The following is a 12684-nucleotide window of genomic DNA, read 5'->3' as shown; positions in this document are numbered from 1 at the left end:
TTGCACATGAGTTAAATCATCAAGGTTGGCAACTGTTGTTCGGGTGATTTCTGGAGATAAAATGATGTCTCTGCTAATATATGAGAAATATATCTCTGACCCTACAGATAGTATGGTTGTAATTGTAGGTTGCTATAGTAAAACAAACCTATGTAGGTAGAATAAGTGTTCACCATAAATCACCATACGTCTCTGAACACTCACCTAGACAAGCATGTTTCAGGGTTTAGTACTTGGTGGTTACTCTCTTTATCAAGGTCTCGGATTAAGATTTGTACACATAACACGTATCAGAAATGACATGTCCTTGCCTCAGCTCACTTGCAGCATGACTACATCAAACCCATAATGCCTCAAGCAAGGTTTCTAAGAAGGAGGAAGATGGGAGGACATCAGAGATGTAATGATCAATATACTGCTGACTCTGGGTATATAGGCCAGAGTGATTGACAGCACATCACCATGGGAAATCTGGGCAAGATAACACTTCAGGGAAGTTGAAGAAGAGATACAGGGAGACATACGGAGAATTGGAGTAAATTCATCTGCAGTGGTGCAGGCTCAATTCCAGTCTACACCCTTTGATGAGTGTTGTCCCCTCCCTCTCCCAGCCTGTTATTACCTCTCTCTCCACTACTACCTATCACAACAAAGGCATAAATGCCTGAAAATATATATTTTTTTAAATAAATTCTCTTGCATATTTTACCATAATATACCATATAAAGCACATTAGCATTTCCTTCATAATACCTTGTTGCACTGCATTTTATCTCCCAACATGTAAATGTTGGTCTCGGCTAAATGAAAAATGGCACAATAGCAGACCTCATTATATGCACGAAATAAAAGCTTCTCATAATCTTAAATTTTCATTTAACACCCAGTTTGATAACAGACTTTTAATCCCCGCATAGCTCAATAAGCCTTTACATCCTCCATCTTCTCACAGCGGATCATAACGCATTATATTTTCATTTTCTAATGATAAAATCAAACTGCAGGGATGCTACTACAGACCTGATGATGGATCAAGATGAGTCTGAATGCATTGTTGACCCCCCGATACTAATTAAGGATCTTTGACAGGAACGGGCTTTTAAGTAGACAAACACAGAGGATGCCTTCAGGCTGCAGAGCCTTAGATTTGTTTATAAGAAGATAAACTTGTATGGGTCACAGAGCATCTTGTCAGTAATCCAATCTATATTGACACCCCCTATTTTATTGAACTTATCATCCATCCTGGTGCTTTAGGATAACGGGGAGGGAGATAGGCTACCATGACGCCAGATAGCTATACAGTACAACTAACAAAGCAAACATAATGTATGCAAATATTAATTACACAATTATCTCTTCATTTGTGTATAGTCATGTGTGACGATGAACCACTGTGTCTCTGTTAGATTCGAATAAGCTTCATATCTACACAGGTAGTCCGCCATGTTGTGCCGCCACGTTTCAACAGTAGCTCGGAGCAGACAGACCAAACATAAGCACAATGAGGAACAAGTAACGACAATATTTACTACCTTTCAGTTTAACAGCTAAATGACCGAATCGTATGAACACAGAAGACTTTTCTCATTTTCACATCTTTATCAAATCTACCTATTCCGGGAAATCAACATATTTGAATGATCATTTTCTTCACGCTGGCACAGAACATTTGTGTCACCTACCAGCTGGCTGTAGTCTTTGTGGTGTGTTCAAGTTCAACGTTTTTGCCCAGACAGAGACAACGTGAGATGACCTCACAGTCAGCCTTCATTGCCAGTGGTCCTCTTGATGTCCTATCTTAAAAGTCCTTCCAACTCTAAACTATCACTGGTGTACTTTTCAGACTTTATCAGATTCAACAAAACATACTGGCAAGATCCTCTTCTAGGCAGACTGTGCTGTTCTCGCTGTGTAACTACTGCACAGTCATTTAAGTATGTTTAGTAGTGATCAAGGCAATTTCACCATCATGTGTTAAGAGACAAAGTTACTGCGCCATCATTTTCACATCTGTAAGAGCTATGTTTGTTTGTTGAGAGTTTGTTGCTGGGAGCAGGTGGATCTGACCTGTGCATTTTTTATGGTGATGATCTTGGGCGATATAAAGTCAAAAACAAGAGAGTTTAATCCTGTATCACTTCCTCAATAAAACTGCTCTCATTCCCTCCCACAGTAGCACATGTTCTGACAGACGAAACAGTTGGAATTAAATACAGAATCGCACAGTTTTTGAGATTTTATTTGTTGTATTGTAATAAATTTTTCATCAAGCTGGCAGCTGCACTGTAATGGAATTTCTAAAATATCCATTTCATTAGAAATGTGGAGTCTTTCCACGCAGCACATAAAAACCTCACAAATCCCCAGTTTTCAGCCTGATAGGGTTCTTGCAATGCAGAAGAGAAAGACTTTTTAAATGATGAAACCCAAGCAGCAAAAAGGAAAGAGAGACGCATCTTCAAATGGGTTTGTGAATCAGGAAAATTGACTGAGCTTGCAGTTTAAAGAACAATACTCACTACAAGCAAGGGCTTTTCAATTTTTTTCTCAGAATTCATCTTCATACTTTTATCCGCAGGGCTTCATTCATTTTTGTCTTTGGTTCTCTGCCTCAGTTTGTTTTAATTCATCTGGTGTCAAATGTCTAATGGCTTGTATTATAAACTACAAAAGATTTTCATTATTATTATTTTGATTTGTCAAAATGTCAATGTAATACATTAGATTCTTTGTGGAAATCTCTCGGATAAATGTATACCTGTGCTGTTAAATGGTGTGTACTTCCTGTCCTGTCTGTACGTCAGAGGTGAGGTGCTCAATACTATACCTATGATAACATGCGCCCCCAGTCTGGCCATGTGGCGGACTACCTCATAGCCGATTCCCCTGCCTCCTCCTGTCACTATGGCAACCATGCCATCTTGTCTGGGCATCACTGGCAGAGGCAGAAGAGGACACACAGATATCAGAGAGAATGCTGATAAGGAATCTTTTTCAAGGCAGGCTAATATTTCTAGAGATGAGAGGTTCATAGGCCCATAGACTGTCTGTAAAACTCACATTAAAGAATAAAGTTTTTAAATTCCTAGGGTACTGTACAACAAATTCACATTTGTAAAGAATGTTAAATCATCCAGGTCCAATGTTGCTTTAGCATCCTTGAAAATGATTAGAGGAAATAGATGAAAGATTTTAAATAAGTTTTAAAAAGTGATAAAAAAAAAAAGATCCTGATGAATCAGATGAATCAATTAAATGGGAAAAAAAGAAATAAAAACTTCTGTCCAGTGCCAGATCTCATGACTGAATCAGAAAGGTGAATTGTAGAGGATACCTGCTTTTATCCATATGACTAGGCAATCCCCATACACGACTTCATGTTCCTGTGCCTCTTGGTTTTATTATTGTAATTCTATAACACTATAACAATATCCCACAGCTGGGGTAGATATGTGTGTCTAAGTATAGGTGTACACCCAATTGTTCATTAGGTACACTAGTGAAAACGAATGCATAATAATGCAACCGTCCTGCACTTAGCTTCTTGAAGGTTATGGTATTCAGCATTTGTTTAACATATCTGAGAGACCTGGGGGGTATTCCAGAAAGCAGGTTTAACAAACACTGAGATAAAACTTAACCTCTGGGTTGTCTGAACCTGAGGCGACTAAACCCGAGCTGTCGGTTCCAAAACACCGGTTAGCAATCAGTTCAATCAACCCCGGATTGTTTAACCCAGAGTTGTGCGCGATCATGGCGAAGTTATAAAGGCATCATCTATTGAGAGTCGAAACCATGAGTAAAAATGGCAAAGCGCAGAGCAGCCTATTTTTCTGAAGCGGAGCAGCAAGTTCTGCTCGAGGCGTACGAGGAGGAAAGAGCGATAATCACGAAAAAAGCAATAGGCTACTTGCGCGTCTGCCAAGGAACGAGATCTTGCTTGGCAGAGAATTGCCGACCGCGTAAATGCGTAAGTTTAGTAGGATATAGCACACTAATGTGTCAGAAGCACAATAATTCAGTAGATATTAGGCTACATATTAACTGCTTTGTATGAGACTTTCTTATACTATAGACTACCTTGTCATATATTGTATTATTTTTAATTAGATGTAACCCGACTGCCCTCAAGAGAACGTGGCCGCAGGTCAAAACAAAATATAAAAACATTGTCCAAGTTGGTAAGATATATCTGGGTGCATCATCTTAGACATCACTTATCCAGTATTATATTCTTGAATTGCCATATTGCAACAAGTTACGTTCATTTCAAAGCCAATAGGAAGAAAGCAGAGGAGAGGAGGACTGGTTCTGGGCCAGCGGTGTCCCCCCTCACCCCTGTGGAGGAGTTGGCCATCAGTATCAATCGAGGGCGTCCGATGATGGAGGGGATTTCTGGGGGCACGTCATCGGAGCCTTCAACCTCCCAGGAGGAGCAAAATGAACAAGTGCAATGTATTTACCCTAATAGGCCCACGCCTAAATCACGTATGTCTAATTTGTGTAGCCTTGCATGTTCGAAAATGACCAATTTATAGCCAATATTACCGTTCATATAAATAATAGGAGGATGAAGAGACATTCTCAGCAGTCACGGAGGAATCAAATTAAAGATCGAGGTAAAGAAATGGGCTGTGCAGAGACTAGAGCATAGTTGCTTCATGTTTTCTGTCAGTGCATGAGAACACTGGATCAGAACATTTGCTCTATAATGAAGTGTTTTCTCTTTTCAGGCCATGAAACACGCAATGGGCAAATAAATGTGTGAAACAGTCTTACGTGCATTTATTTTATTTTTTTGGTTGAAGTGATTGTGACAGATTTCATCACGCATTCTTTGACCATCTCTGATGTCAAGTTGCTGAATGTGTTCCTATCTGCTCCTCAATAGCAGGAACTAATTCATTGCGCAACGTTGCAATGTTGTGCAATAAGTTATCGCACGCGCAACAATTACGATGAGCGAATCCACGATGCGTAACGTTCGAAATGTGGGGATGGAGAATGTTGTTTAAATAAATTAAAGATTCCGCAGAAAAACAGTAGTGCTCTGGCAAAAACTCATCAGGAAAAGAAAGGATATTAAGTCGTGGTCTTATACCCTCTCACGGTGAATAGCCCGAATGATTTGTGCTTCAATGTCAATTGGATCTTCCTCAAAAAGGAAACGTCATTGTGTGACAAGTGTGGAAACAGCGGTCTGGCTGAACGTGCCCTTAAATACCCGAACATAACCTGAACAAAACCTACCCCTACCAGGTTAAGTTCAGAGCCTATGTTACTATAGTTACTTACATAGCCTGATCATTTTTGAGCGTTCTGGAACCGAAATCCCAGGTTTACCGCTAACTCAGGGTTTACATACCCAGTTAAGTTCAGAGCCTATGTTACCATAGTTACTTACATAGCCTGGGGGGTATTCCAGAAAGCAGGTTTAACAAACACTGAGATAAAACTTAACCTCTGGGTTGTCTGAACCTGAGGCGACTAAACCCGAGCTGTCGGTTCCACAACACCGGTTTGCAATCAGTTCAATCAACCCCGGATTGTTTAACCTAGAGTTGTGCGCGATCACGGCGAAGTTATAAAGGCATCATCTATTGAGAGTCGAAACCATGAGTAAAAATGGCAAAGCGCAGAGCAGCCTATTTTTGTGAAGCGGAGCAGCAAGTTCTGCTCGAGGCGTACGAGGAGGAAAGAGCGATTATAACGAAAAAAAGCAATACTTGCGCGTCTGCCAAGGAACGAGACCTTGCTTGGCAGAGAATTGCCGACCGCGTAAATGCGTAAGTTTAGTATAGCACATTATGTCAGAAGCACAATAATTCAGTAGATATTAGGCTACATATTAACTGCTTTGTATGAGACTTTCTTATACTATAGACTACCTTGTCATATATTGTATTATTTTTAATTAGATGTAACCCGACCGCCCTCAAGAGAACGTGGCCGCAGGTCAAAACAAAATATAAAAACATTGTCCTAGTTGGTAAGATATATCTGGGTGCATCATCTTAGACATCACTTATCCAGTATTATATTCTTGAATTGCCATATTGCAACAAGGTACATTCATTTCAAAGCCAATAGGAAGAAAGCAGAGGAGAGGAAGACCGGTTCTGGGCCAGCGGTGTCCCCCCTCACCCCTGTGGAGGAGTTGGCGATCAGTATCAATCGAGGGCGTCCGATGATGGAGGGGATGATCCTGGGGGCACGTCATCGGAGCCCTCAACCTCCCAGGAGGAGCAAAATGAACTAGTGCAATGTATTTACCCTAATAGGCCTACGCCTAAATCACTTATGTCTAATTTGTGTAGGATCCGGATCAGGGTACGGGGTGATGAGTGTCGGAAGGCATGGGTATCCTCTATCCCCCAGAAGATACCCATCAAATTCCCCTGTAATTGCACATATAACATTAAGTTAGAGCCTACGCATTAATTAGCCTGAAGTGGATCTTATTTGCATAAGATAACGCACCCCGTTGAAATCTGTTGCTCAAATTAGATTCCCGGTACATCCTGGCATCGTGTATTGACCCTGGCCATTTCGCCTCCACGTTTGTGATAAGGCATGATGCATCACATATCATCTGGCAATTAGTAAAATTAAATGTGTTTTAAACATCAACACCATTAACAGAGCGTCAAAAAATAAAAGTGGCATAGCCTATCCATTACACCTACTTGAACGTTTATGCTGTGGAAACCTTTCCTATTCACATAATCTGCCTCGTTTGTGGAAGGCGCTTTAATAGGCACTTGCGTCCCATCAATGCAGCCAATGATGTTTGGAAAGCCTGAAATAGCCAATGCCCATTAATTGAAAGCTCCCCAGCAAAAATAATTTCGGTGCAAATTTGGAAAACTTATAAGTGATGCTGATCTGCCAGTTGATGAAACTCCACTTTGATGATCCTCGTAGGTTTGTGGCCAGGAAAACGAATGAAGTTGCGCAGGAACCGCTTTAGCGCAAGGCAAACTTTACGCACTGCCCGACAAACAGTTGCTTTGCCGATATGCTCTGCATCTCCCACATCGTACAAAAAACTCCCGCTCGCAAAAAAACGGAGAGCGATGCACATAGTTTGGAGAGAATTGAGAGCGAATCCACGATGCGTAAAGTTCGAAATGTGGGGATGGAGAATGTTGTTTAAATATATTAAAGATTCCGCAGAAAAATGGTAGCGCTCTCGCAAAAACTCATTAGGAAAAGAAAGGATATCAAGTCGTGGTCTTATCACCCTCTCACGGTGAATAGCCCGAATGATTTGTGCTTCAATGTCAATTGGATCTTCCTCAAAAGGAAACGCCATTGTGTGACAAGTGTGGAAACAGCAGCCTGGCTGAACGTGCACTTAAATACCCGAACATAACCTGAACAAAACCTACCCCTACCAGGTTAAGTTCAGAGCCTATGTTACTATAGTTACTTACATAGCCTGATCATTTTTGAGCGTTCTGGAACCGAAATCCCAGGTTTACCGCTAACTCTGGGTTTACATACCCAGTTAAGTTCAGAGCCTATGTTACCATAGTTACTTACATAGCCTGATCATATTTGAGCGTTCTGGAACCGAAATCCCAGGTTTACCGCTAACTCTGGGTTTACATACCCAGAGTTAGCGGTAAACCTGCTTTCTGGAATACCCCCCTGATCATATTTGAGCGTTCTGGAACCGAAATCCCAGGTTTACCGCTAACTCAGGGTTTACATACCCAGTTAAGTTCAGAGCCTATGTTACCATAGTTACTTACATAGCCTGATCATATTTGAGCGTTCTGGAACCGAAATCCCAGGTTTACCGCTAACTCTGGGTTTACATACCCAGAGTTAGCGGTAAACCTGCTTTCTGGAATACCCCCCCGGAACCGAAATCCCAGGTTTACCGCTAACTCTGGGTTTACATACCCAGAGTTAGCGGTAAACCTGCTTTCTGGAATACCCCCCTGTTGATTCAACTGTGTTTTGATTTGGAGGCTGTGGTTTGTAGTAGCCTATTATTGAACTGTATTGTGTTCTACCAACACGTTACACATTTTAGTCAGTGGGCTAGGCTAAATAACAGAAACACCATAGCGTTTAATTTAATAACGGCACCACAAACTACAACTTTCAAACTGATTACTACATTTAAACTGAATATCATGAACTTCACCAAGCTAAGATTAAGTGCAGGGCTGCCAATGAACTTTCAAATGATGCTGCTGTGACATATTAATATATTCTTTAATGTGTTAAACTGAGGCGCGTTAAATCTCATGCAGCCGAGAAAGTATTACGTTGGCGTTAGCCGCACGCAGACCAAACTCCATTATAAAAACTAGGAATTAAAACCCACTATTCTCGGCAACAAGCGTTGTCTTTTTTAAGGACATGCGTTGAGGAGAACCGATACTGATATGTTATTCTTCTAAATTCGGCATACATAAGATATCGCACAATACTTTATTTAGTTAATATTTTGAGCTTCTCTTAAACTAGCAAGCATAGCTAGCTTAGCGTTAACATACTGTATAATGCAGCAGGGTGACAGTCAATACGGAGATGAATGATGGCTTTTAAACGTACTAATGAGCGCTACGTGACTACAGTGTACCGGCGTAATGTAATAACAAACAGCCGTGTGTCACTGAACGCTGTGTGATATACCATGTGTCAAACTAACGTGAGGTGAAAAGCAACTTAGACGGAGTTGAACCGACCTGGCAGCTTCAAAGGTCTGCTGAAGAGTTGAACCAACAGCACCCTCAAACCAAGCAGGTACAGCTTGATAGCTGGTAGAAGATGAGACAGAAGAGAGGAGAACATCCCTGTCAGGACCACTGGTCAGGACTTGCACAGTGCCAGACTACAGTAATAAACAGTCAGCGCAGAGGAGGAGCGTACCAACAAGAATAAAATGCGCAGCTCCCTCTGCGGGACACGTTCCAATATGAAATTGTCCAACCTTGCTTCCTCCCATATCCTGTCTTTGTATTATAATTTGATCATTTTATCTAAGTAATTCCACAGCATACTCTCACTAAAGTTTGGTCCAAACATGATTTTTTTTTTTTTTAAAAAGACCAGATTGACCATTTTATTTCTGAAGACCTACAGTTGACCTTGAAACCATAAATGTCACCCATCACTTGGCAGCGGATGTGGAATTAGTGTATGATGGAGTGGACCCGTCGCTGCTGCTTGGCTGCCTGATGTGCCATATGATCCTTCTCTGTTGATCCCAGCATATTGCTCCCCTCAGCTCACTGACTACCTCATTACCTGCTGCCAGCGAGGTCAGACATGGCAGAAGCAACAGTGGGATGACACACTAGTCTGATCTGTAATTTCCCAAGATGGGCTTTAAGAGCATGTTTGTGGAGCACTGTGCCGCTCCTGTCTGCAGCCTCCTATTACAGCTGAGTTCTGACCGACCGCAGGTCTGGCTGTTAGATTTTTCTACTCCTGGGAGTCCGCCACACCAGTCTATGGCTTATTAAAGGCCGCTGTGATAATTAGTCAAATGTGGGAACTTAGCGGCGAAAATCCTGAATGATTTAATCAGAACAAAGTGTTCCCTCAACATAAGTGCAAAATAAATGGCGTTTTAGTTTTAATGAGGCATTTAATTATTTTAAGTGTTTTATATGACGTGCGAAAATATAACTCAAAATGCACGAATACACAATTCGCCAATATGCTTGTTGTTTTTTCTTTAGCTTTTATTAGAGAGAGAAAAAAAAAGAAGACATGCAGCCAAAAAAACGCAGACTGGATCTGAACCCACGCCACTGTGGACATACCATAGCCTCAGAGCAATAGAGGAGCCTAATGAAGCAAATACTGTTTATAGTGAGCACCACCAGAGGCGCAGCTTGTCAACAGGCAAGGCAGGCAAATGCTTGAGGCCCCAGGCCACTAGGGGGGCCCTGAGGGCTGACAAACTTTAAACTACAGCAGCGGCAATGTGCTAAGTTTTTAGTGACAGTAAAAGACCTCCCTGAGGGGCCCTAACTTGACACAGCTCTGCACTTTTGTCCATACACAAGTCCAGTGTGTGCGCAACCAGAGGGAGACGAGACACCGCGGCCGGTGAACTTGTTAGCTTAGCTAGGAAGCTGAAAGAACATAAGAAGCAAGTAGATAAAAAACATTTCTAGAGTTGTACTTGATGCTAAGCAACACTACAGGGTGGAAATAAATTACTTTAGACAATACTCTTCTTTGTAATGTTGGTTAACTGTCTACTGGATTTATTTATTTTTTTGCCAATGACCCCAACAGACTCTAGTACTGTATACCCTCCGAGGACCACAGCAGAATGAAACCATTTTCACATCCTGAGATAAGCTACTGACACCTCATGTCACACATCATGACTTTCAATCAGAACAATTTTGAGCATCTTCGACCTGGGCTCAAAGAATCAAATGTCAAGATGACATTTTTTATAATTATATCATGTCAGGTTTACACACATTATAACTTCCACTTCTGCTGTCTAGTACTTTGGACCGTATTGATTGTCAGATGAGTCAGTGTTTGTGTGATAACATTTTGCAGAGATGCTTTTGAGACATGTCACAAAGTCACGTGCACCAAATACCTGTGTCTGAAAAGAGACGTTTACCTGAGCAGGAAACTAAAGGCAGACTTCACTTATGAGATAATCCTATATGATATTTACAGAATCTAATTTGAAAATATCATTCTTCCGCCTCTTTTTGAGCCAAGCGCATGCTCCTAAGAAAGCTCAGAGGAATGTAGCAACATGAAAGCTCCAGTGTGCGTAGCCGATGATCAGGAAGTTATCAAGGATTTATTAAAAGAGCTCCCTTTTCATGTTGGAAGAATTTTTATTTCCGTCTCTTCAAAGGCCACCTGCTGTGCTGAGTCATATTCCCATGGCATGTTAAAATGCCAGCGGAGATCACTCAGTCAAATCGAGCGGTACAACCTGCATGATAGTGGAAATTAATAAATCATAATCATTCAATGTATAGTATTTGGTTGCTAGTTTATAGAAATCCAAGGAGGCCGTTTAGTTCATGTTGTAAAAAATGTGGGATTGTGAACAAAATACAATGTATAGATAGAGTCTACAGTGTGTCATTACTAAAGACTTGTTGGTATGATGCAGTTAGGGAGGTAGAATTGGCAATGTGCTAAGTTTGCATAAAAAATTAAGTTATCGATTATAAAATACAATTAAATTACTGATGTCTAACCTTTCTGGTTTCTGATGCACAGCAAAACAACAATAAAAAGAAAAAACTATTTTTTTTTTCTTTATGCTGCCTTCAAATGGAACTCATGATTTAGTAGTTACAGCATGGGAAGTTGTGAACTAAAATGACTGGCGTTCAAGTGGTAACATCAGCCCTAAATTGTGAGAACACAGCTGCTAGCAACAATCAGCGATGAGAACTCTGCCCTGTAGTGGTAGTCACAAAGTCATAAGTAAACGTGCTAAATGATGTTTCCAGAAATAATGAAGGTGCATGGTAAATGAATATAATATAAATTAGTCATATGGACTTTTCTTTGCCAATGTTTAATATGTATGCGTAAAATTTCACAGCACCCTAATCTTTCATTACGCCTTGGCATTTCCTACATTAAGCTGCCGTCGTTAGCTTGCTGGTAAGTTGTGTACACAAGGTCCTTGGTATTCGCTGAGGTCCAAGTTAAGGTCTGAGATGTGCGCACAGAACAGAAAAAAATGAGAGTAAGAAAAGATTATTATTTATTTAGTTTTTTACCTGCTACCTAAGCCAATGCTCGACCCAAAATATGGAGATGGAATCAAAGCATCGTAACTGTTGCAAAAAAAGATTTATGGAGAGGAATGTGAAATCGAGAGAGTGCATTCTAGTTCCTAAACCATAAATCTGAAGAGATAGTGTACTGGAACGGACTGTGTTTGGCTAACAAGGCAGGAGCCAGCTGAATTATCTCTGTCGTTCGAAGTAGGCCAACCAAACTGTCCCTCATTTCAATGAAATTACAAACATTTCTGTTAAAGACAGGGCTCTGGCGTCCGCTGTGACCTCCCCTTTTCCCTTGGCAGGGAAATCATTAGCATTAGTTTGTGCTTTGCCCACTATCCAGTAGTTAAGTTTAGGCTAGAGTAGCAGCACTAACAAGCGGTTGGCCCCGGTTATTAAAGTCCGCTCCAGAAGGCAGTTAAAGGAGCAGCAACATAAAGAGACTGTGTCATCACCGCTGATGGAAGCTGAGCTGCAGAGGCTGTGTGAGTGCATCTTAATGCGCATGTGTTGCTGCTAATGCTAGCTGAGAGGATGCGTGTTCGTGTGTGTTCGTGCACACACGCGAGTGTTTGTGCTGCCGCTGCCTGAGAGGTTGGGGGTCAGCAAGGCGAGCTGGCCCTGCTATTGTTTAAAGGAAATCGCATCTCACGCATGACTGTGGGATGATTATTTGGGCTGATGGGATATCAGGGAGACACACATAACCCACAACCGCACAGAAATGAAGACATATGTACGCACACGAGGCATGCCGGGAACAATGCATGACAGGAGGGTGTGTGATGTAAATAACATGTGAACAGCATCAAAAAGCTTCAACCAACAGTCACCTTGTCTTATATGACAACCACTGGCTGGCTGCAAAGCCCAACTTGTCTATTTTATAAATCTGTGCTGACAACATCTCTGTGGGACGTGTGTGTGT

At 41.3% G+C, this 12684-nt stretch overlaps 1 protein-coding gene across 1 annotated transcript in view; it reads right to left on the bottom strand.

Moving 5' to 3' along the window:
* Positions 1-8968, bottom strand: part of LOC311487990 (polyprenol dehydrogenase) — a 33400-nt gene extending 24432 nt beyond the window's left edge. Inside the window, exons 1-2 of the mRNA XM_084544487.1 lie at positions 8709-8968; positions 2831-2938 (exon numbers count right to left, since the gene is read on the bottom strand). Of these exons, the coding sequence (XP_084400613.1) occupies positions 2831-2938; positions 8709-8814 (214 nt within the window). The 5' untranslated portion in view covers positions 8815-8968. The remainder of the gene's footprint in view (positions 1-2830; positions 2939-8708) is intronic.
* Between the last annotated feature and the right edge of the window lie 3716 nt (positions 8969-12684).

This window comes from Chelon labrosus (assembly GCF_963514085.1).
Source record: "Chelon labrosus genome assembly, chromosome: 5".
Lineage (NCBI taxonomy): Eukaryota > Metazoa > Chordata > Actinopteri > Mugiliformes > Mugilidae > Chelon > Chelon labrosus.
The sequence above is the reverse complement of the archived record's forward strand: the minus strand, read 5'-3'. Positions and strand labels throughout refer to the sequence as shown.